Source organism: Falco peregrinus, chromosome 2, assembly GCF_023634155.1.
Source record: "Falco peregrinus isolate bFalPer1 chromosome 2, bFalPer1.pri, whole genome shotgun sequence".
NCBI lineage: Eukaryota > Metazoa > Chordata > Aves > Falconiformes > Falconidae > Falco > Falco peregrinus.
The window spans coordinates 95,501,737-95,527,326 of NC_073722.1; the positions used below are offsets into that span (position 1 = coordinate 95,501,737).

General features: G+C 39.5%; 1 protein-coding gene across 12 annotated transcripts in view; it reads left to right on the plus strand.

Annotated features, from left to right (window-relative positions):
* The first annotated feature begins 16 nt into the window (after window positions 1-16).
* Window positions 17-25,590, plus strand: part of CLIP1 (CAP-Gly domain containing linker protein 1) — an 81,437-nt gene continuing 55,863 nt past the window's right edge. For 4 of the 12 annotated variants that reach the window (XR_008745792.1, XM_027787091.2, XM_055795913.1 and 1 more), the window contains exons 1-3: window positions 17-6,319; window positions 20,262-20,457; window positions 20,957-21,525. Coding sequence is in view for 11 of the 12 variants with exons in the window: in XM_027787091.2 (XP_027642892.1) it covers window positions 20,364-20,457; window positions 20,957-21,525 (663 nt within the window). In the remaining variant the exon portion in view is untranslated. Of the gene's footprint in view, window positions 6,320-7,356; window positions 7,478-18,051; window positions 18,246-19,449; window positions 19,918-20,261; window positions 20,458-20,956; window positions 21,526-25,590 lie in introns of those variants that run through there. The other 8 variants (XM_055795905.1, XM_055795903.1, XM_055795907.1 and 5 more) reach the window with 8 other exon arrangements.

Consider the following 25,590-nt stretch of genomic DNA (forward strand, 5'->3'; position numbering starts at 1 on the left):
TGGATTTCATAATCAAAAAGCTGTGAAAACTATTTTATCTGCATAAATAGATGTTTGCTATACTATTCAATTTTAATAATCTGAAGAATTGCCCACATCTGAAAGTTCAAAAACATGTAATTCTGCTGATTAATTGTTCTAACACTTTTTTTTTCTTCTTCTCTTTAATAGTCTTCAGAGGGAACTGTAGGTGAAATGACTGCACATCAGTTGCATTGCCAACAGAGGGAGTACTAGATTGCCTTAACAGTATTCGTTGGCGCTGGTAAAGCATTTGTCCTTACATAAATGCAGAAAAAGAAGTCGTCTTGCCAAGTGAGAGGCATAGTAAACCCAAGTATTTTTGAGTGTCTAAGAAAAGGCTGGTGAAGGGGGGATGTTCAAAGGATTCTTTGATACGATAACTTTAAGAGACTGAACTTACTCTTTAAAATTCCTAGCTTTGCATGTACTACATATTTCCAAAAGAATCTTTTAATACATTAGTACACTCTGCATTTGAATATTTAAGAGAACCTCAGGGTTTTTTGTAGTTAAAGCCTTTACATTTATTTACTTTTTTTCTCTAAACTTTACAGGAGGGGAAAACCGAAGTGTCTGTGTATATGAATTGCTTGTCTTCTGAGATGCTGAAAAAACTTTTTCCAGCATACACCAGTTCACTTTATCTGGTTGCGTTTGGAAAGCAATGGTCAAGGTAAACGTTCATTGTAATGCTAAAGTGAAAGGCACTTCTTTTCCCATGTTTTATAGGAGAAATAGTATTATTTTCTGTAGCAGGAATAGGTAATAATACGTTGCTTCCAGCTTTTGCACGCTTTACAAAGACATCTCTATTGAGAAGCTTTCTCCATGCATCCTCCACCCATGGAGTTAAAAGCTAGTAATCGCAGTTTACATAAGCCATTATGTGCTGTGTGCTGCATCATTCACATGTGGATAATAATGTGATGCAGGGCATGAGGTAATGATTTCAAGTGTACACACCTTTTGGGTGTGTTGAGGTGCTCATATTTTAAACAAGCAGTTCTCTCTCCACACCTTAGAAGATCTTTTTTTAATAGCTGTTATGAAATGCTGCTGCTTTAGTAGGACATGCAGCCTAGTGCTTCTGCCTTGCTTACAGAAACAGCAAGGTAGAAATCATCTTTATATGCTATGTTACCCTTTAGTGCTCTATATGTTTACAGTAAAGTCAAATCACCCTTCCACCTAATTGATCAGAATAGATAAGTCTTCCATGTTTGTACAAATCCTCAGGCTTATCATTAAATTAGCTGTTAACTATTGCTTCCAAGGTTTATACTGAAGGTATTAAGAGTAAGGGTAAAGAGAAGTCATTTCAGCAACATGGCTTTTAATGTAACAGTAAATTCTAATTTAAATATATTAAATCTTAATTTTGTAATACTCTTAATTTTAAGTTGTTCAGCATTTTATATTGGCCGCTTTTGTGTTTATTGCACACAAACTACTTGGAGATACAGAGCTTTTTCATTTTTGGAAGATGATGTCTTGTGGTATTTAAAGCAAATACTATTTGGGGGGCTTGGGGCAGGAATGAACTGTGTTTGGGTCCACGTTTTATATCCACTGGTATTTTTGTCCAAGGTGACTGGACTGACTGGTTGTTCAAGTCAGCAAATGTTTTTGTCCTTCACCTGCAGTCTGCTACTATTCAAAGCACGTGGCCCATGCTGTCACACTTGCATACACGCTTGAATTAAAATTCCCGCAACTGTGTTTGTTCCCATTTAAAAGTCTTGGTTTTTAACATAATGGAAGACTCTAGGCTTTTGTAAATACAGAGTTGCCTGTGTGCTCAGAATTATTTTTTTTATATTGCTTTTGTGCTTCTTTTGCAAAATTGTTAGCAGATGTTTAGAGTTGCTCATTTTAGTCTTGATATTATCCCTGTCTGTCTTATTCAGATATGGTTTTGAGGGTAAGTCAAGTATCATTTGATACCAGTGCTCATTTTTTCCTAATGATATCAATATAATTAATAAATAGGTGGTACAAACATTTTCCTATATAGTCAAAATCTGTAGGACGAGTTCGTTATTGATAGGCAAAAGTAGGCACTTCAGTAGCCTGCCGGCAGGGGACTAGAAAAACGTCAAGCTGAAAGCTGCCTGGAGCTCTTAATGGAAGGCACTGGGCTACCAGGCCCTGCCTGGCGTTTGGGCTGGCTGGATATGGTGTTTAGAGGCTGTCCCTGAATCCTGTTATGAATCAAAGTGTGAACTGTTAGATTTAGACCACCTATACCATCTATTGAGAATTCTTTTTTTTCTTATTCTGTCCATCTTAAACATCTGTAGATGTTTAGTTTCAAGTCTGAGGCTGTCAGAACAAACCTTTTTTCACTACTGTTCTATATAACCCGTATGTTAAAACAAAAGTTACCCTCTGTTAGCCTAAAAATTTCTTTGCTTACCTGGTAAAGCAAAACAGAGCTGGGAATAGAATGCTTTCATTTGTTACTCTTTTGCCTTTCAGATTGTAAAGAAAACTTATAAAAGTTCCTGTAATGCTTCTTTTTTCTTTAAATACAGTTTTTGTAATGCATGTGTTTTGATCTCAGAAAAGTGGACAGCCTGTGGCAGGAACTGTATAATTTTTGTTTTTAGCGTTTAGTAATGAATTTGAAATAGGGGTAATCATGCAAAATACTGGGCACTCAGAGGTATCTCTTAACTGTTCTGTTAAATCTTATCTTTTAAACTGTCCTTTCTATGGTGGTGGTAGTCGGTATGGGTAATGCTCTGAAGAAGATTGAGCAGAACCAGTAAGTAAAAACTCCTACAGTATTTACCTCTGCTGTAAGACATGGTTAATTAGGAATGGGGAGTTTTCCCTGCTGTTTCTCTCGTGGTTAGGAATGAATTCATTGCTGTTCATTTATATTTCACTGCTCCTATCAAGTGCTATATATTGTTGCTTCACTGAAGATCCTTGTAATTACTGATTTTTTTATTTTTTTTTTTAAATCTGTCAGGTGTAACTACTCAAGTGGCTTTTGTATATTGAAACTGCAATCTGATCACACTACAAGGTCTGAGAAAAAGCTGAATAGCAAAGTATTTCTTCTGCTTTTAAGTCACATTCCCATGGTGATGGGTGTGGCATAATAACCTAGATTAGAGTTTACTAAAATGAATGAGTAATAAAATTTGTAATGAGGTGGGTATAGCATGAGCAGGCATCACTCAATTTTTCCCACAGATTCCTGTTGGCATAGCAGTCATGTTTGTTTACAGCATTTGGAACAGTGACAGTATTTTAAAATGCTTGTGCACATCTAAAAATGCCTGATCTGTGTAAAATATTCAGGGTATCAGTCAGGTGGCTCATTGTCTCTTAAGAAGATTTTAATTTTTAACATACTTTTATAACCTGATTCACAGATTTTAAAATGTCATGAAAAGAGAGATAGCAGAGATTCTAGAAGATATCTGAAAGACCTGTTAGCTGCTAAGAAGAATTATTTTTACTGCAAACTGTGTAAAGCAGGATAGCTGGGGGAAAAAAAGGAAAAATGAAGAGGAGGAAAAAGCTCAAATATAATTAAAGTGTTTCAAATGCACTGGTAGTTGCCATGGAACTCCGTAGTACCTTCATTTTGTAACACGGCTGTGCTGCCTCTGGTAAGTAAATGCCATTGAAGATTGATGCTGTTCCTAAGAATACATTGTAGAGTCATACTTAGATTTCGGGGGTGGGAAGGGATGAGTCAGAGGTAAGAATTGGTGTCGATCCTTGGAGAAGCTTACAAACAGGATGGATTTAATAACATGGTAACTAATATGTGACAGTTGGATACTTCCTAAACTTCAGTTAACTACAAGCAACAAAGATTTGACATAAGATTTTTTTACAACATATATTTAGCTGTCATCCAATGACTGAATAAAAAATTATTTACTTTCAGAACTCGGCACTCTCAATAGGAACAAAAAACTGCTTTGCTTCTCTGTAGGTGAGGATTCAGCTGTTGTTGGTATTTACATAAGTGGTAGAATGATTTGCATGGTCTTTTTGAATAGGCTGTTTTTTCAGTTATCTATGAAATGAAACAATCAAGATGAATGTTATTGTTAAATTAAGTACCTTGTTTAAATGAGCATGCAGAAAGGATTCTTTAAATAATGTCTGTTTAAGGGTACTGTTCTCTGTTGCTTTACCTATGTTGGGTAGAACGAATAATGTAAAATGGGATGAAAGCTTGATTTGTGTAGCACACCAACAACACTTGCAGGACTTGCAGAGCTTTTATGTACTGCTGCAGGGTAGTACAATCCAGGGAAGGAAGACACTACATTACGAATGGAAAGACTTCTTGTAGCATTTCAATCCACTAAGCTGTGATTATTTATATTTTTTTAACTGTTGCATACATGATAATTAAGGCTAAAAGGGCAGTTTTTCATCTAGTGTAAACTATCAGTCAAAGACTGCTGGTTTCAGAGACACAAATGTAAGGCCAGAAATACTAGGAGTAAGCGTGAAGCTTCAGGGTGCTAAATCTCTTTAGGGTCAATAAAGCTGTAAATAGATGAGCAAAATGTACCACTCAGGTTAAAAGGGGAGAGGGGAATCCTGTGGTATTTTTGCAAAACCAGAAACAAGTACAGAAGATAATAGTGTTTCTGTGCTGGGATTTCTGAAGCAGCACTTCTGTTATTAAAAAAAAAAAAGCTATTAGTTGCTTTTCTCTGAAGCAGGTGTGTCCATCAGTTCTGTGTAGGAATTGCTAAATGTACACATTGAAGAGATCATTCAAATGAAAAAAATCTTATACCCAAAATCTTCGTACTTGTGTGGGTATGTCCCATTGAATATAAAAATCCATCTCTTAAGTCAGGATAGCCTTAAATGCAGTTCTTAAAGAACAACGTTTTAGCTGTTTGGAAAGCTAAATTAAAAACTAAAAGGTCCAATAATGTTGGACCCTTCGCAGATCTGAAAAAAGGCAGAAACAATTTCAGCTGGTGTTCCCGCATTACTGAAGAGAACAATTTTAATTCTAAAGTGGGCCTTATACTTGTGGCCAGGATGCTAGTAGTTATGTCAGCATCCTGAATTGCCCTGGAGCATCTAGCAGTTCCTGGTTTTACAGAGTTATGAAAATGTGTATATATTATATGTTGACTGATGTGATTATGCAGTTCAGAAAAGAGCCACTAGAACTGGAAGCAAAGATATTCTGGCTTGCAATCATATTTAGTCCTTTATAGTACCATGATTTATAGTACTGGCATCTTTTTTTTTATAATGATTGCTACAAATTGGATGTGAACGTTAACTGGATGTTACTGTTGTCAAGAGTCTGCATGTATCTCCCATCTAAGTGCAGACTGGTACACAGAAGCTGTCAGCTATTTTGAACTGGGATGAACTTAAGTTACAGTTGCTCTGAAGCTACTTTTTCATAGTATGAAGGTTGATGCTGGTTGAATGATGGATGACTTAACTCCCTTATTTCCTACAAGATTACTTTGATCTTGAAGTTATGGTTCTGTTCCACTAGGAAATTACATGAAAAACCAATGGCATATTCACTTCGTAGGTAGAAGCTTTTGGTCTATGTGACATGATTCTCAATTCTTGCTTTAGTTGCAGGACATTTTTAGCTTTGCCTTGCAAGACGGTAAAGAAGGCTGCTTAGGCATTTGGACTGTATTTTGTCTGTTATTTCACCACTGTTACTGCTTGCACTTTATTAAGAGTTCTACAAAAACAGCAAAGCTGCAACTCTTAGTTTCTGTCTTTAATATTAAGCTGACTTGCAATTGCTCTGCTCTATGGTAGCTACATCAGTCTCATACTGCTTATGAAAAACTTTAAATGCTGTGCATTGAACTGCACTACTGATAACGGGAACAAATTGTGTGAGACAAAAAATCACACTAATGAAGGAAAACGATGGAAAACTATACATTTGGAGGAAAACACACTCCATATTAGCCTCAGATCAGTACAGAAAGCTCATATCTACAAAACCAGCAACAAGCACAAAGGTTCACAACTGTAGCTTATGCAGCAGTAGGTATTTTGGGGAAGCGTTCTGTAAAGTTAGTCTGAGACTCTGTTTTTACCCTAACTGCAGTTTTTGTGTTAGGGAATATTTCCATAGGTAGGAGCTGCAGGGTCAGGTTTTTTTAAGTAATCATTTGCTGGCTCTGTGCTTCTGTGTACAATTGAGTGTTTAAATCCTGAAGTCCTTATTCAGCGAAACTTTTATCAAATTTTGCAGGGAGAAAGAAGGGTGGCTGTCCATGGATTTGAGTATCTGTTTCAACATCTAGTGGCCATGGTAAGAGATTCTATTTAACATTTAGGAAGTGAAATTGTAACAAACATTGCTAAAAGCTGATCTAGTTAAAACCTATTATTTGGGGGATTGCGTCACACCATTTTGTGCTTTACCATGCTGGATTAATGCCAAAGAATTAAGCCAAAATGAAACACAAATTGCAGTCAGTCTCCAGCAGTGGAACTGCTTTCTCATCACCCTTTTGTTTGAATGGTATCATGCAGAAATGAAATGATCTGTGAGGGTGCAAACTGAGGTTTGCTTTGTGATGAATTCAGCAGTTATGGGCCAGCTCTGCCTGGGCTCTGCTGCCTATTCATAAGAAGTAAAGAAGTGGAGCAGAGCTGTTCGATTCAGCCTTGGAAATGTTATTAAATTGTGTGATGATGGTGTTGGAGCTACTGCTGCAGCTGTTTAAACTTTAGCAACGGCGTGACGCCAGGTTCTCATGTATTGCTTCAGGGACACAATGAAAATTAAAATATTCAGTACTTTAGAGAAGGAATGATAATTTCTGGGTACGAGGACAAAAGGAAAATGGAGAAAAGAAGCAGACAGTGAAGTTATTCATCCATTAAGAGCTATGTGCTTCATACCTCCCCACCCTGTCCCCCCTCCCCTTCACGGCTGCCTGCTGCCGCAGCGCCTTTCCCAGGGGGTCCCTGCTGCCGGCGCTTCGGCCACCTCCCCGCTGCGGGACCGGGGCGACCCCAGGCACGGAGCCGTGTGGGCGGACAGCCGGGCCGGGGGGCTCCCCGCGGCATGTTCCCCCCCCCCCCCCCCCCCCCCGGCCCCTGCCAGCCGCGATGGCAGCGAGAGCCCGCGGGCTGCGGACAGCCGCCGCTTCCCGCCCTGCCCGGCGGCGGCCACCCCCGCGGGCTGCCCCGGGGCGAACAAAGCGGGGGGGAGACAAAGGGAAAAGGCAGCGAGGGGAGAGCGGGGGGCAGCGAGGAAGGGGCGCGCGGGGAGGCGCCGCTCCCCTGCTGCAGTCCCCGCCTCGCAGCGTCCGGGCCCGGCCGGGCGCAGACGTTGTCTGCCCGCCCCGCCCCCTGCGAGCCGGGGAGGCGCCGCTGCAGAGGGAGGAGGGGGAGGCGGCGGCGGCAGGAGCTGCGCCCGGCGGCCGGGGAAGGCGGCGGCGCCGAGCCGGAGGCGGCAGCGGTAAGGCCGCTGCAGGGGCCCGCGCCGGGAGGGTGGCGGCGGTGCCGGGCGGCCGGCGGCGCCGTCTGAGGGCGGGGGGAGCCACCGCGCACCTCCCGCCCTGGGGCCTCCGCTTCCCGTCCGGGCGGTGAGGCGGCGGCGGGGCGGGCTGTGAGGGGACGGGCGGTGGCGGCGCGGCGCCGGCGGACCTTGCGCTGAGGGACCCCGTGTGGGGCAGCGGGGCGCGGGTGGTGCCGGCGGGGCGATGCTGGGCTGGGTGAGGCGATGTCCTGGCAGCCGGGGCGCCCGCCCGCCTCCTCCGGGGAGCTGCTGGCCTCCGCCGCACGTGCCCGCGCTTCCCCGCCGGCCTGCCAGCGCCGCGGTGACAGCAGCCGGTTTGGCCGGTTCCCGAGCCCTGTGCTCGGCCTTGCTGGGCTCCTTCTGCCCGGCTCGCCCGCCGCTGTGCCCCCGGTGGGACGGGGCTGGCCGCCCGCCGTGCTCCCGGGGCAGCTGCGCTCTGAGCTCGGAGGCTGGTGAGGAGAGCGGGGCGGGCCGTGGCCAGGTGCGGGGCACGGCCTCCTCCCTGGATCGGGGGGCCGCGGCGTGGAGCCCTCAGGTGTCTTCGTGGTTCGTGAGGAGGGGCAGGGACGGCAGGGTCTCGGGTGCAGTCTGTGCTCCAGCCCTGCCCTTGGACGATGCAGCGCTGGGCTTGGTCACTGGTGGCTTGAGTGGATGGTTCTTGAGGGGAATTGGTATTTCTTGGTCAATGTTGACCTGCAGTTCTCAGCGTTCCACGCTTAGGCTGATGTTTTACTGATTAACGATTTCTCTTATCATTTACCTTAGCTCTTCTGGGTTTTATGTCTGCTCCCCATGCTTGCGTTGTTTCCAAAGCCACTGATTTACAGGTGAGCTGCTCCGGTGTTGCCCCATGGTTCCAGGTGGCTCAGCCAGAGTTTGCTGCCACGTCTGTAGCCCATGTAAGACCTGTGGGATCCCCAGGCAAAGGCTATGCTGCATGCCGCTCCTGCTTCCCGCTACATCGCTGGTGCTGCTACCTAAGGCGATTCAGGGTTCGCTTTGTTCTGTGTCTCGGCTGTCACGGGGCACAAGGTAATTGTTGCTAATGCTCACATGTTAATGTGACTCCTGCTGTATTAAGATCAGGAGTGATTTTTCCTTTTCGTTGTATCGTCTTTGTGCGTGTGTTTAAAAAAAAAGAAAGCCGAGGCTGCAAAAATCTCTTCCAAAATATAGCATGGGGAAGAAGATTCAGTCTATGACGGTATACGTTTGTGATTAAAAACATAACGGTGAAACGAAGACTCTTTCCTCCCCACCTCTTACTTACCCAGCGTGCTGAGTGGGTAGGGTTGTATGGAAGTTCACAGGTTGCTTTGAGGTCTTTGAGCAGAAAGATTTTAAACCATGTTGTATCTGTATTAACATATAGGAAGAAGAAAAAGGTACAAAAGAGGGAATGCCTTTATGTCTGCTGCTTTGCGAAGAATTTTACTTAAAGAATAGAAATACGGACATAATTCTGAAATAAGCAATGTCAGGGAGTGATTTTTCTGGAGTGTGTGCCTGTGTGCACCTGCTACAACATGTAACAAGATAGCAAATTAGATACTGTTGTGGAAAACTTCCCTCCCTGGCCACAACAGCCATGTATCTTAGTCTAAGGAGCGTAAAAGTGTTCAGCTACCAAACTTCTTCATTTACATACTGAATATGAAATGACTGAAAAATGTGCAAAGGATTAGTATTTGTTGGTTTAAAATTACAAGATTTCAGGGTTCTCTTCCTCTCATGTATACATGCTACAAGATTTTCTGTCTGTGCTAAAATGCGTTAAAGCTTTGTGTATTGAATGGAGAGGAATGTGTTGGCTGAAGCAGAAAAGCTTGGAAATGTGACCTTAAATGTCTGTATCTTTAGGGGAGGGAGGGAGAATTTATTTGGGAAAAAAAATAGTTTTATGTAATTTGTATGGTTTCTATTAAAGAGAATATCTCAACTTTCTTGTGAGGGGCAGAAAAAGAGCTGTCTTGTGTCTTCATCATGGAGGTATAGTGTAGGCAATAAACAACCTCTTTCCTTACGTGATTATACTGTAGGAAGGAGCAGTGCTCATATATGCTGATTGCTATGACTTCCTAGAGCTCCTGTAGGTTTCCTGTCTGAGCTATAGGCTGTATCTATTTACCATCTTCTAAATGTGAATATCCAGGACAGCCTTTATTTACTTTGATTGGATAATTCCTTTAGTATTGTGCCATTTCTCCCTTTAGCCCTGTTAAAGTTTTTCTTGGGAGTGACTGAGAATATTTCAAAAGAGGTCTTGCTTCAAAAGAAGTGGAGTGATCTGTCTTGTCAATATGATTTTTCAAAACTGCTTTTCTTTCTCTCTCTAAAACATTCAGGTCAAATGTTAACTCTGTATGTTGAATGCAAGTTTTCTAATGTTTGAACATGATGACCATGAATGAATGCAGCTCTTGTTTAATCTTTTGGCATTCCTTAGGGACTACTGGCTCTGCTGGCATGTATAAAAAGTAACGCACTGGAATCCTTATTGGACTGGCATGTTTAGAAATGCCTCAAATGGATGGTGTTTTGTTATTTAATGAAAGGCAATTATATACTGCATTAGCTGTAATCTCAGCTGCCCTCCGCTAGTTGCCACTTTCTGCTGGAGCAACCAGTGTGTTCTTCTTGACCAGCAGAACTGATGCCAGCTCTGTCAGCAGCGTGGTCCCTGATGATTTCAAACATCCACTAATATGCCTGTGCTGTGTTTGTCCAGGTTGTCTGTTCTCTACATGCATTTATTTTTGCAGAGTGATGTTGCACTTGTGTGACTTACAGTGGTATAGTTGACCCTTAGAAATACCCACAGATCTGGTACCTAGCTGCCAGCCTCTGAAAAGCTGGAAAGGATTTAGAAAATGTATCTAAGGACAGACTGTTCAGGTTGCTACCTTAGCACCAGCCTGTTTTCCACCTAGAATTTCTCATCAGTTGTTTGTACAAACACACAGAAGACTCTTGGGTGAATACCTTGCGTTCTTTTAATTTATAAGACATGTCTTCACTCTACTGTTTCAAGGAGAAACACCATTAAAAGCCGTTCAGGTTTCCTGATCTTTATAATCTTACTGTGTATGTTTTTTAGCGCATTTTGAGGGGAAATTGCAAGGCAAAGAGAGAAACTCGGTATTTGATAGAGGTAGCTTATCTGACACTCATTTTGCTTCTCTGCTTGGCAGCAGCATCTACTCAATCACAGCAATATTTATCTTAAGTTCTGTGTTTGTACTTCTACTTTATTATATGCCAGCCATGTAGCAGTCATAGTGCTAATTTAAAAGGCTAAGAACATGGAGGGCTAAAAAGGGATTGCTGATTTGATGTTTTCAGAGAGTGCGAAACAGTTACAGTTTCGCCCAAGTCTATCAAAATTAAATTCTTACTATAAAAAGCAGCATCTTTGTTTCAGCTGCTTCAGTTTTAATTGTATCAGGGAGAAGCCTTGTGTCTTTGTTTATATAAATTTGGTTTTGATACAGGAGATGATATTTTCCTTCTCAAACTCTCATTTAAACTTTAGATCCCAAATAACTTAAACTTGATGCTCTACTATTCCAAAATCATAATTGTAATTGTGGACTGAATGCGCTAACTGAGATGGTTGAAGATCACTATGGTCAGAAGTCAGTGTGGAGAGTCAAACAAATTACTCCTCTTGTTATCAAAATGGAGGGCTTTTGGGAAAAGCAAGAATTTCCTTGGAAAAACATAGGGAAAGTAGTAAGTTTTGATAGTGGGCTTACCAGAAGAGGTGGCAATAATTTACTTTCTTGGGTGAAAAGTTTCTCTGCTTCTCAATCCTTGACTCATTCTGTGGAGAGTGATGTGTGCTTAGGAGGATCATGTGCTTTCTGATCTTTTAATAGACTATAACAGCAACATTTTTGTAATGCGTGTGTACAATGGCAACTTGATGAGTTAGTTTGCATCACATTTTCTGTTGTTTTTTTTTAAAGCTTTTTAACAGTTTTCAGCTCTTCCTTATTAATTAAAGATGGGAATATTTTTAAAGAATTGAGCAGACTGTGATTAGAAGTAGCAACATAGAGAAAAAATTACTCACAAATTGCTAGCCCAGAATAGTTTTTTACTGTTACAGACATCCTCTCTTACTTGTGCTTCATATTCAGCAGTCTAAGTCTTTGTGTTTCAATGGTATATTTTTTAACTGAGGATCTTGAGGCACTTAGGAATCTGAATGAGCATAGCAAGTTCTAGAATTACGAGATGACATGGCTTAAAATGTCCTTGATGCAGAATTAAAATCCATAAGTGGAGCAGAAGCTTTAATGAATTACTTTCCTCATAGCGTTGCTGTGATACCTGACTGACGGTTTGAGGTCCTAAGCCTTTTACTGGCTTCGAACTGATTCATCTTGTTCTTAGTACAGTTTCTTAGTTTACAGGAATTTATCGTGCCTTTTTCCTTTCCCAGGCATATGCAGAGAGAATTCTGTTTAACCAGTTTGCAGTGAATATCCTGCACTCTCCAGGGTAGAAAAACAGCTATGTGTCTTACTTAACGACTTAGCAACGTCACTAAAACTCTAATTTTCAGTGGATTTGTGTCTCGTAATGGTTGCCTTCCTAACCATATTATATTCACATTTTATATTATCTCCAAACATACCAGTAACCTGCTGCTATCAAGTGTATTGATGATAGTACTTTGGGTTTCCATTTAGCTTCACAAATTCATTGGTCTGATCTAAAGTCATTGGGAGAAGGTTAAGACTATTTGAACACATGTCTCTAATTGGTTGGCCTACTGTGAAATTTTTAAGGATATAAACTTGTTTTAATTTGTTTTAACTTTCTAGAAATCTCCTGCCTTTTATTTAATTGAAATTACCCAGCAGTTTCAAAATCAAAGGAGAAGTAGATTTATATGCAGGCCTGGCTACCGTAAAAGTCCTGATGTTGAAAGGTAATTTAAAAGTCTCTGGTCCTGAGTGTGCTGTGGATTTGTGAGCTCACACATAAAACAGTCCAAGTCACCTCCATGACGTAGAATTGCAGCATCTACTGTCTCAGTTAAGAAATAAATCTAAATTTGCTGGTTGAGCTCTAGATTAGCCATGTCCTTTAATGAGGGACAGCATTGTGGGGTGTTTGGATTGATTCCCAAACAACAAACTTTCTTCTTCCCCAGTCCCTCTAAGTGTACAGGAAAGTAGGAGTGTCTTCTGAGTTCTTAAGGAAGCAGAGATTCACTCTTAGGAGTTGCAGAAAACCAGTAGCTATTTATGGGGATGTCCTTATACTGTGGTTGCTTGATAGTGGGATGAGTGATGACAAGGCAGAGTGCTTGCGTTACAGCATTGGGACTGTTTTGAATATTCTCTGGGTGTCTTTGTTTCACTGAACTAGTTGCTTCAGACTAAGTAATGTTTATCTAAACAAATCCCTGCTAAAATAAAGTTGAAAGGTTTTTCAGGACCTCTGCTAGTGATTGTACAGATACGTTTCAGTTTGAGTAATTTGTCAGCCACTCTTTGTTTCAAGTTATGTTCATCAAATCAATGACACTGTCAAAAGAGCTGTGTCATACCAGTCAGTGGGCATACTTCCCAGCTTATAAGCTTTTGGTTCTGTCTTTTAATGATAGCAAAAGCAAACTGTGTTTTGAGTTAGACTACAGATATACTAAAACTCTAATGCAACAGTAATTTCCTGGAGTAATCCTGGTAGTGACTTCAAAGACACTTCAGAAGAGCAAATGATTGCTTTCATTCTGTTAATTTAGTAGTTATGCTAGTTAAAATAGAGAGATGCATTTCTTCAAGAGTCTGTCCCTAATAAAATTCATATTTATGTTAAGAACACGCTCTGAGAAACTGAGGCTTTCTGGTTCACGTAGGATGAGTGTTTGCCTTTGTGAAGGGTATACCCCTCTAGAATTCATGTGGTGGTTATATTGGATTAGGCTGGAACGAGCTGAAGTAGGAAGTCATAAGAAGAATGTTCCTATATAAACTAGGCGATGTTCTTGCTTATTTTCTTATTAAATTTTTATTTCCTATACCAGTATGTGCAAACAACAGATCTGAGACAAAGATCTAGATTCCTTTTTTAAAATATTTTTTTTTCCCCTGATCAGTGGAGTTGTAAATGCAAACTTTTTTCTACCTTTAAAAGTGAGGTACAAAACACTGCTTTGATAGGCACATACCAGACCATATATTTTGATGCTGGCAGTAATCAGAGCATCTAGTAAGCCAAGTAAATATGATCTGATGGCACTTAGCATGCTAAACATTGAATAAATAATGCGTATTATTTTAGTGTCTTTTCTTATGATAGTGGTGTATCCGAAGAATATATTCAAATCATCCTATTACTTGGTTAATTGACATCAAAATGCATGGTTTCTGGGAGACAAAATAAAAACAATGTTTTGTTTTTAAATGCTCCTTTTTTTCTGATTGCTGTGTGTTGAGTGAGTAATCAAATGTAGACTCCCAAATGCCAACCTTTATTCTATTTAAATATTAAAATCTTAATTCTGTTTATTTTCTGTTTTATATATAAATTCTTTCTTACATTCTATTCATTTCAACTTAAATGACCTGAAGATGCCTTTGTAATCCCACAGCCTAATCACTGAACAGTACAGTCAAATTCTTGAGCAACATTCAGGTAATCAATTTGGCTTAATTGTGACTATGGCAGAGGAGGTTACATCAGCACCGTAATAATTTGCCGTTTGTGACTTGCGTTGTTCTGAAATGCACACAGTGCTTTCTGCCTTGTCTCAGTCTGAACTTGCTACTCATTCAGTAAATGCTTTGGAGCGGACAAAACGTGCTGAATTGCACAAAGTCATGAGCATTAGGTTCAGAGAGAAGTTCACCTACCATTTCAGTAACGGCGTCAGTGGCTAAATGCATTGACCTTGATATGAATTCCTAACTCCAGAATGGTTGTATTTAAGTAGTAAGTGGCTAGGAATTTAAAGTGTCCTGCATCATCGCAAGAGGAGTTCTATAAGCTAATGCATGAAGGCTTCCAAATAAATCTTTTTGGTTTAACTACTTGTAATTGTTACAGAATTTGCTTTGAAGCTTAGTGTGACATTTACAATGCATATTGTTTGCTGTGGAATTATTTCATTGTAATCCAATGCTTTCAAAATGGTGATTTGGTCTTTTTGGTTGGCCAGTATGAAATATCTCCGATAGACCCAGAATGTGTCAGAGGAGGCATCGTGTTCAGGAAGACTATCGTTCCAGGCTGCGGCTCATCTCTTTCACTCTGGATGTGCTGACATTGCAGTTTCCCAAAACATGGGAAGTTTGGCTACATAATAAGTAGTAGCAGAGATACCTTATTTGTATTCCTCCTTGGAAACAAAACAAGATGGTGGTAACATAAAATGCCTTTTAGGGAGAGTGTGTGAGGCTAGCGATCTGCAATATCCCTCTGCTGTGTCTAACTCATCCAGAATTGCTTCAGTAAAGATGTTGGTATGTCCCAGTCTGGTCAGGCTGTGGACATGCTGTGGCTGAATTAATCTCATTCCTGTCTGAAGTTAGTCTCTGATTTGGCACATTCTGGCATAGACAGAAATGTTTTTAAGGAGGTAGCAAGAAGCAAATAGCAGTGCAGCATGAAGGCATTTATTTTGTTTAAAGCCAAAATGCGGTTGTATTTTAAAAATATGTATGAATTTCAAAAGCTTATAAATTCAACTGAAAGCATTATTGTAATTGCTTTTGGAAATATATATATATGCTCACTTTTTACAGAAATGTAATATCAACCCAGGAGACCGTGAATACAACTTTCAGAGCTGTAATAAGCACAAGATCTGAATCATACAGAAGATGCTTATATGCTTTAAAGTTTTAAGATAGCAATAATTTTAGGAGTTGTAGGCATTTGTAACTGTGAGAAGAAAACTTTCCAAGTTCAAAATTCCAGGTTACTTTTTCTAAATCATTGTCAGGATATTTGAGAAATGATTCATGGGCTTCTGAAAACTTAGCAATAGTGGTATGGGCATAAAGGGTATGAAACAGATATTTAAGAAATGCTGTTCAGGCAGCTATCTCAAACATAGTGCTTCATGTGGTGAGTTTGTTTTTCTCGCAGGGAATCAAAGTTTCTGGATTGTGGTGGCCTTTGAGATATGCTTTCCATATCACTTTTCTATATAAGGAATTTTCTGGTTTATTTTGTACATGTTACATTTCCTTAATGATATGGCCAGAATTTGTTTCTAGATAAATAGTAGTTGACAGCCACAGGGATTGCATATAATCTGTGAGATTTTCAGCAGTCATCTGTTCTACACAGCCCTTTTAGAATATTTACTCTGTATCTGTCAGCCTTTATGTCTTTTGCAAAGCACTGGTATGCTTAGCAGCATTAACAAATTGAAGTGGTTTCTTTTTTTGAGCTTAGAAATGTGTTGGCATTGAAAGGCATTTTCCAACAGTGTTTAATCTCTTAATAATGTTAACCAAGTTTAATATTAAATCTTTTTCATTTGAAATGTTTTGAAGAACTCATGCATGACTGATAGTGGATGATCATTGATTTAAACAATTGTTTCACTTTATTATACAGATAAACCACAGGAGTAGTATTCCAGCCTCAAAGTACACTGCACAGAATCAGGCTGCATGTGTCTGCATGCAGAAGACTGAGATTATGCAGTCCGTTTTGAGTCAATTCAAACATTATGCTGCTCTATTTTAGAATGTCCTTTTGTTTCCGAACCAAATGGACAGACAACTTGCTTTTATCCATGGAAACACTGCATCTGTTCCGTGGTACTGGCAAGTACTGATGTTAGCAAACGTTTCTTGCTTAAATTGTTGAGCCATTGTTTCAAATGTTTCATCAGTTGAAACGTTTTGCTTTTAACTGTGGCACTAGCTGTCCTGAAGGAGAGCCTGCTGGTGGCAGCATGCTCGTCAGATGTCAACTAAGCTTAAAGAACTCTTGGCGCTATTTTATTCTTGTCATGACTATAGGGTTCTTCAGTAGCATGAGCTGAGGCTTTAACTTTTTTCCCTGATTTCTTATTTAGTTATGGTTTAGTTCTTTTTGGAGTACTAGCTGTTGAAAATACAGTCTTGAAAGAAACAGTGGTAGACAGCTATTTTCATTTCATTATAAGAATTACTTTTTCGACAGTTGGAAAATACTCTGCTTTTTTAATTTGGGGTTATGTGGTTAAATTTTATTTATTTATTTTTATTTCAACTTGCCAACAGAATTCATATTTATTATCAGATTAGTAGGATTTATTTCCTTACACCAATGGTTCTTAACTTGTTACTTATGGATTGCTTTGATCCATGTACTACTTAAGAGGTCTGTAAAAGGTAAATAAGAATAAGGATATTATCAGCTAAAAGGGCCAATGCAAGGATTCATGTCAGTGTTTGAAAATTTTTAGTGGTCAACACACATACAATAAATCTGCAATTTATTCAAGAATGTAACACATTTTCATGTTGTATGAAATCATGTTTCCCAGTAATGGCACAAGTGTAAAGCTTGTGTTTAAAATATCTCTCTCTCTCTTTTTTTTTTTTTTTTTTTTTAAATGCTCGGTTATGATATTGGAAAAACTTGTGGCTTTCTGAACACTTGCATAGTATATATTATCAGATTCTCGGCGTTTCCTTAGGTTCCTGATAGGATCTTTAGAGAAACTTACAGTTAACATTATTGCCAATTGGTTATAAAGATTCTTTTTAAGGAAAGCTGAGACAGATTCAAGGAAGGAGAGGGAACAAATGGAGACAAGTAGCTGGCTGCTGCTCTCTCTTATGAGAACTAAAATGAGGTAATTGACATCTGGAGCCTGTTAGGAAATGCTGGAGTGTGTAATGCTTAAGATCACTTGATACAAATTTATGCACTTTCAGTGTTTTATGAATTCTGTTAGGAAATGCTACTGTAAAGGCCCTGTCTATTTCTAAGACCAAAAGTTGCATTTTCACTGTTGCAATAAGGCAGTAATTTACCAAACTGCATTGTCTACATTTTAGCAGTTTTTTTTAAATTAAGGTACAATTTCAGTAACTCTGAAACCAAGGTACAAGGGCTGGTGTTACTTCTGGCCTAGCTGAAGGCCTGTGTGTTGAGAAAAGCAAATGACACAGCAAATATATAACCCATGACTGTGGAGAGCAAGATTAAAACATGAATGAGTACTCGGAGCCAAGAAATGCAATATTAGAACATTCTGACTTACTGTTAAGCAGAGGTTTGTTAAACATCTATTAATAAGTAATTATTTTAAACTGGCAAAATGTGATTTTGGGGGGTCATTTAGTGTTTGTTTTCTTTTAATATACATGTTACTACCTGTGTAGTGCTGGAATGCTCTTTGGGGGCAAAAAAAAGAGGTAGTATGTGGAAAAGAATAGCAGAATACTGTAAGACAGCATCTAGCCTCCTGATTTTGGGAGACAATCTTTTTTAAGGAGGATGTGCCTTGGCCCGAATAAGGTGGTTGAATTTCCATAAATTTGGTGTTTGGCACTGACAGAGAAGACTGAACTAAAAAGAACTGACCTTGATAATTCTCGCATTTCTGTATTTGGACCAAATCCTTTACTGTGTACAGTTTTTCTGTTCCGTGGATTTTGATGAGCTGAGAAAGGTAATGGAGGCATGCATGGAGATCCTGGAATTGGAGGGGAAGGAATAGGGACTGCAGCCTGAGGAAAAATAGGTAGATAGTGTGTAAGAGAGAAAATGAAGGCTTTTCAAGTCCTCAGTGTGTAAGAGTGAAGTGCAGTTTTAGATTTTTAAAACAGAAGCTGAGGAAATATGATGCATTCAGATTTACCAGGGAGGACAGGTAGGTAGGAGAAGGGGAAAAAAAAACCCCACAGTGTTCCCGTTGTGTCCAAAGTGACATCTTACGTGATCCTGTAGTTGTTCTGTATAACCGTGTGCCTCCCAGTTCTTTCATGGCTTAGTCATATTTCATGCATATCCTTATGCTTTGATTTCAGAGAGCTGAGTTCATGAACGTGAAAGCTCCCGCTTAAAAAATTAACAGTAAACTGGCATACGTCTTGCAAAAACAATGGAGAATTTTTTCTCTTCAGTCGTCATAACTCTGCAGATGGGTGGGTGACATACTTTTGGCAATGCTAGAAAAAATGTTCAGAAATCTTCACAGTGCTACTTCAGAGTTGTCATGGAACATAACTTACAGACAAACATCATACATCCAAGGTGGTAATTAATGCTTTTTAAAGTATAACATTTTTGCAGACTTCTTAGAAAATGCCTTTAATTTGGCATCGCCAATCTTGAAGTAGCATAAATGTTTCACTTTGGTATTGAGGTTCACAAAGCAGTGTGCCTGATACTTTTTTTTTTTTCCCCACAGTTAACTGTTTTTTAGGAACACTTATGTGCTGGCTGTTAATAATACATGAAGGGTAGAACTTAGAAAGACATGGTTGGCTTGTATCTTTGGTCTTCCTCCTTGTAGTATAACAGTTTTTCCTTCGCTAGTGTTTGTTGAACATACTGTACACCCAGCATGAGTACCTGAGTGGTGCTCACCCGGCTTTGGGAGGTGTGCAGTTGGCCAGCTTTCTGCCTGTGCCTGTGTACTGCTTGGTGCCAAAACGCTGAGTGAACAGCAGGACTGAGACCTGCTTTACCACTCTTGTTTGTCATGTTCTGAGCAAACAGTTGAGCAAACAGTGTATTGCTACATGTCTGTGTTTCAGTTTTTTTTTTTTTTTCTTCTTCAAGCTTTTGTTTAGATGTGTGCTTTTTTTTTTTTAAGTGGACATAGCTGTTCTGTCAGTGCCTTGTGTATAAGCTTAGCAAAGAGCCGAGCTGTGCTCACGCAGAACAGTTTATGCTTTTGAAGATGGGGGGAGACCAGTCACGTTACAGTTTGGCTTTGAATCTGTATTTGAGAAAAACCCCACAGATTATTCATTATAGATGAAAGGGCCTTTCTAAAGCTTTTGTCATCAGAAGGAAGATGCCTTCTGTGGCAAACCCCTCATGACATAGTTCCCTGAAAAGCTTGTTGCTGGCTTCCAAGTTCGAGCAGGGCTCTATCCTAGCAACTAGGGAAGAGTCCCTCCTCCTTTTTCCAGAGGAGCGGAGCTGGGGCACTGTGTAGGGGACTGTGAGCCAGTGCATCTTGTGATCTAAAAGACCTCACACAGCTGAGGTGGATGTTTGCTTTTTAGGTGTCATCCCCTGACCCTGTTGATTAATTGGTGTTTTCCAGTTCCAATCTCTCTTAAAGTTTTTGTTCTTTTTATCCTGAAATTCCTGGTTCTCACAATTTCTCTTGTCCTTCGTTCTCTGTTCTCAAGTTGTTTTTGCTGGGATATTGCAACACTTGAAAAATGTGACTGAAAACAGTAAGTTGAGCAGAATGGTTATATCTATGCGTAATGTTAGTAATGCTGTTAAGGGCTCTGTTTTTCTTAAATAACCTTTTAGATTAAAGCTTAAGATGGATACAGCAGCATTCAGTGAAGTGAGTTATTTTGATGTTTTAGGTTCAGACTTGGTGTCTTTTAATAGCAAATGGCCTTTAAAAGATGAGGAATTGGAAATGCTGTCCTGGGAAATGCTCATGGTTGTTTTTGTGAAGCGTCTTTTACTCTGCATTTCATACACAGGCTATGTGTATGTATAGAGATTTCTTCTGCAGGAATTAAAATACTGATTTTTGTTTCATGTCTAATATTTTTATGTACAGGTTTATTCCAGAATTGGAAAAACTCGAATGATATATTTTATCCATGTTTGGAAAAAGATAGTTGCTACAGACAAGGAGGATTGACACTGTTATTGCAAAAAGATGAGTATGTTAAAGCCAAGTGGACTTAAGGCTCCTTCAAAGACCATCAAGCACGGGAGTACATTGCTGAAAACACCTGCATCTGTTGCAGCTGGTAAAGGAATATTTAAATATCTTAACTTTTCCCTTATTCATCTTCTAACAAAAAGTACCTTTAAAGCTATGAGTATGCACTATTTTTACTATTTACACCAAGGTATTTTCGCTTGTAATTCTGGTCTATAAAAGTAATTTGTACAATGTGCCAAAAATCTGAAGTTACTAATTAGATGTGATCAGGCAGCTTTCCTTGAAGAAATCTTATCATGATAAAAATGTAGGTAATGTAAGTCTTTCTGAGGTAAGACTTGTAATCTTCACAAGATCTTTACCAAAACCTGTATTAAATGCATTTAACGTCACTGTCCTTAGATTTTGAACTATTGTATTCCAGAGATTACAGTGTTTTCATAAGTAAGAAAGTTTGGAATTGTCCTTTTCCTTGTAGAAATCGTGCTTTTCCAAATGCTTGTTACATTGAAGCTAAGTAATGACACTTTCTGGAATATTAGTGTATTTAATTCCTGTTGCATTCTTACTGTGCTTGATTCCAGCTCCAGCAGAAAAAGCAGCTTCCAACGAAAAGACCTCCAGCACAACCACTGCAGATGTACATGAAGAGTTTGTGGATGATTTCAGAGTTGGGGAGCGTGTTTGGGTCAATGGAAATAAACCTGGCTTTATCCAGTTCCTTGGTGAAACACAGTTTGCTCCAGGACAGTGGGCAGGGATTGTTCTGGATGAACCCATTGGTAAGAATGATGGCTCTGTGGCTGGAGTTCGCTATTTCCAGTGTGAACCCTTGAGGGGAATATTTACAAGACCATCAAAATTGACAAGAAAAGTGCTGACAGAAGATGAAGCCAATGGTACACCAAGAGCTCATGCTTCTAGAGCTACATCACCAACTTCTGTATCGGCTGCTAGTATGGTGTCTTCATCCACTGCTGCACTTCCCCCTTCAGGAATTCCACAAAAAACTTCACCACTTGCTGCTAAGGAACATTCAACTCCTCAGATTAGCAATCTTTCAAAAACTGCGAGTGAATCTATATCAAATCTCTCTGAAGCTGGATCACTAAAGAAGGGAGAAAGGGAGCTCAAAATTGGAGACAGAGTTCTGGTAAGATTCCCCTACAGCCTCTGTCTCTGCTTTTGATTGATTGATTGATGGAAATTGTAACTTCTGCTAATATTCAAAACTTTACTACTGTTTCCTTGGTCAAGGTAGTGTAAATTTATGCTCTAGCTTTCTTTTCATTGAGTGTACTCTGTAGACAAGGTCTTTGCACGCAGCTTTGCATGCCGTAGGAAGATCTCTGCAGTACCAAGATAAAATGGTTAATTTGGCAGGTTTTAATCTATTATATTTTGCTAATGTTTTAAAAAAATAATTCATTATTTAACAACATATTTGTAGCTTATCTTTCCATACCTTGAAGAACTGCAGTCATACCAAATAAAAATGGAGCTTGTGAGTTTTCCATGCAGCTCTTTTCAGGGCCATGTCTTTAGAAAGCTATCAGTTCAATAATTGATTGTTCCCCTGAGTGGTGATAGGCAGCAACAGAAGTAGCCACATAATGCCACTGATCACCCAGGAATTACATGTTCTGTTGGTGATGTGCCATGGTACTTGGCTGCCCTTCTGATATTTAGAACCATAAATGCTTCTGCTGATGTATCATTTCACTCTTTTTTAAAAGGGAGTTAAGCTTTGTTAGTTTAAACATTTTTTTTAAATAATGATGTTGTATACCTTTTATATTTGGATCAATGTAATAGAGCGTGGGTCACTTGATAACTGATTTGACATACACCTACTAAGAAAAGTGGGAAACTGCCTTCAAACACTAGCTTTTGCTTGAAGAGGCAGTAGAAAGCTGGTGGTACCTTGTTTATGTTGTGTCCTTTTATGTAAAGGCTGTGTATGTAGCCTTTAAATATAACGCAAATGATACTTGTATGTCCACCAGATCTACGATTGCGATAACACAGATCTGATTTTAGGTCTGAATTACTTCTGTGTGTGTCATTAAGCTGAAGAATTGTCTTACTGTTGTTTTGATATTATCTCTCTTTATTTACAATATAATTTTTAAAATTTCTATTAGGTAAAAACAAGGACAGGAATGAATACCCTGGCGTAGAAAGCATTTCTGGGGTTATTGTAAGAATCTTGTGTAGAAGTCGTCTCATGGATTTCATGGTTTGTCTTGCACTGCCCCACCAGATAACGATTCCACAGTGAAGGTGGATTGCTATTTTAATTTTTTAATTATTTTTTTTTAAGGACAAATTTGACTCCCCTTTCTGTGTAAAGACAGCTTAAAACATAGGGCCAAGCTGAAGAAAGTGTGAAGGAAACTAAGGTAAAGTGAGGGCAGGGTTTGGCTGACAGCTGGAGTTGGGCTGAGATGCATTTTCTTGGAGTGGCAATGGAAACAAAGATTTACCGTTTATCCCTGGCTATTTCTGTCAGAGACTAGAGCCCTGTCGTCTTCCAGTCAGCATTGGGTTTTTAACCATTTGCTTGCCTGTATCTCAAGGATCTTTGTGAGATCTTCTGGGATGTCCTCTCTGGGTGGGAAAATTATCTGATGCCTATGAAGGCATCACTCTCCTGTGTCTTATTAGTGCAAATTACAGAAGTGTATTGCAAGTGCCAGTTTGATAGTAGTAAGGTCCTAAATTCTGTTTAAGTAGAACACATTAAACTTCATCCTCCCTACTTCCTCTGTTTGCCTTAAGTCTTTCCTGTTGAATCATCAAATTGTAGTTTGAGGTTTTGGGGCAATTCCTAGCACGTCATGTCAGTGATGTGTATCTGTAATTTATATCCCACTATAAGACAATGCATACACAGGAATATGAATGTTAATGACAGGTTTCTTGTCTGCTCGTTTTTAACCCTTTGGGGTGCCATGATAATTTTTTAGTAGATCCCAGGCTCTGCTGATGTCATGTCTAATAAAAATTCAGGTGTAACTATCTTAAATTGCCAGGTTATTGCAAATACTAGTAAACTTGGCTGAATAATCCATTCATCTGTTAATAGTATGTTTTTTCTCTGCCACTGAACTCCTGTCCAGCACTATGGACTGTAGAACTGAGCTGACTAATTGTTGGAAACGGTCCTCAGAGCCTACAGCTACCTTACTGTAGCTTGCTTAGCCATTCCTTCTCCATCTAAGGTACAAATGCAACTGGACTGCTCCGTGTCGTTTGGTTTTTATTTATACTGACAGCAGTAACTTTTCAGTAATACCTTATGCAAGAGGATTAGAGGCTTGATGGAATGTATAAGTCTTGCCTCAGCATAGAATTTCCCTTCGAAGTGACAGTGTAGTGTCATGGCCATGAGACATGCTCCCATCTGACCATACCGTTGCAGAACTCCAGCAACTAAATGCTGTACGCATCCATCAGTTCTTGCAGGTTGGACTGACTGCTGTTGAATGCTTTGTGAAGGTTCTTAGTGATAACAATGCTGTGATGATTATGGATATACAGGTAAAACAACTGCAGAGAATTGCATCTTGAAAACGGTGAGCCTCCAGCAGTGTGGAATTGCAGTTCAGCAGAACAATGAATTCATGATAGACAAAAGCTCATTTGGGAGTCTTATTAAAATACATTACTGGAAAAGTATGTCCTTAAGGGCAAATTCATAGACGGGTAAGACACAGCTCGTCAGCTAAGATTACATTCTGGAATGGACTTTAGATGTGGCTCAACTTTGTTGATCTTAGTATGTGATCTTGGGGTGTGGAGTGTTACACTGAAGCATTTAAATCTGTTACATTTTTTCCTCTAACTGTGATTTTAAAACGTACTTAATAGGAGTTATCTTGAATTGATCTGTTCAATTATTTTATCTTTTTTTTTGGTTGGCAACTGGTTGTTTTTGATGATTCCTTCAACAAAAAAGGTAAAATCATACAGCTTTTCTTTTCTGGGTTATCAAAAACCAAGTTACCATTCTGAAAACTGTTTAAATGCTGGATAAATGCATTTACCAATTTACATCTCAACTCAGCTTCATTTTTGCATTACACAAATGTAAATTTGACACAAGTTTGTTGAACCTGAAATGCTGGGTTCAAAGCATTTCAGGCTTGACAAACTGATGTGTCCCAACAGCTAAGTTTTGTTGGAAAATTTTTCAGTTCCTACTGAGACGTTAGTACTATTCCTCTACATCAAAAGCAGCTGTCAGCTTTTCACAGTTGCTTCTGCATTCTGTCACAGCAAACTACTGCATCAGATGGTCATAACCAGTGGTGTTGGGATGAGGTAGTTTAATGGCTGTACGTGCAAAGGAATTTTGAAGAGATGATTAAAGCTGTAGTACATGGTTGGTATTGTTTTGTGTGGATAGAAAAAATGTCTTAAACTTGTTTTCTTATTCATTCAATCTCTAGTTGTTTCACCAGTCTTTTGTGTACTTAAAGTTAGAATTTCCTAACACTACATTGTCCCATATGTAAAGTTCCCCCCAAACTTCTGTGGGAGAACTGATGTCTTTAAAAAAAAATACAGATTTAGTATTTAATAAAGGAAGCTTCCAATGTCCAAATCCCTGACTTATTTGGATGTGAAGACAGGTACCGTACAGGATCATTCCTTAATTGAGATAACATTAGGAAGAGCAGTGGTTATGTACAAACTAAGTGTTCAGGACACTCATTCAGATGGTTGTCAGAGAAAAGAAACACCACTGCAAAAAAACAAGTAGAGTTGTGAGGTGATCACCTATATATTCTGAAATGCAGGCTTGCTTAGAATGTCTCATGTGAGGTTGTGCTTTACAGTGCAATAGATGTGAAGATGAAAAGATGCAAAAGCAAGCAGGCTTGCTTTTTCAGGGGGCAGAAAACATATTTTTGCAAAAGACCTTGTATATGAAAAAAAGTTTCATTAACATCAAAATAGATAGTGCTTCAAGGTGTGCAATATGTTAGCTATATTCCTGTGGATGCCTGCAGAAAAATACTTGAGGTAGATTTGCTCTAACAGTCAGCTATAACTTCCTCCCCCCCCTCCCCCACTAGTTTGAAGAAGACATATTCCAGACTGTTAAATCAAGTTATAAACATCAGAAAAATAGCTCGTGGTAGACATCAATGCCCGTAAGGGAAATATAATAATTGTGGAAGAATTCACATTGTCCTGTTTTCTGGAGTTC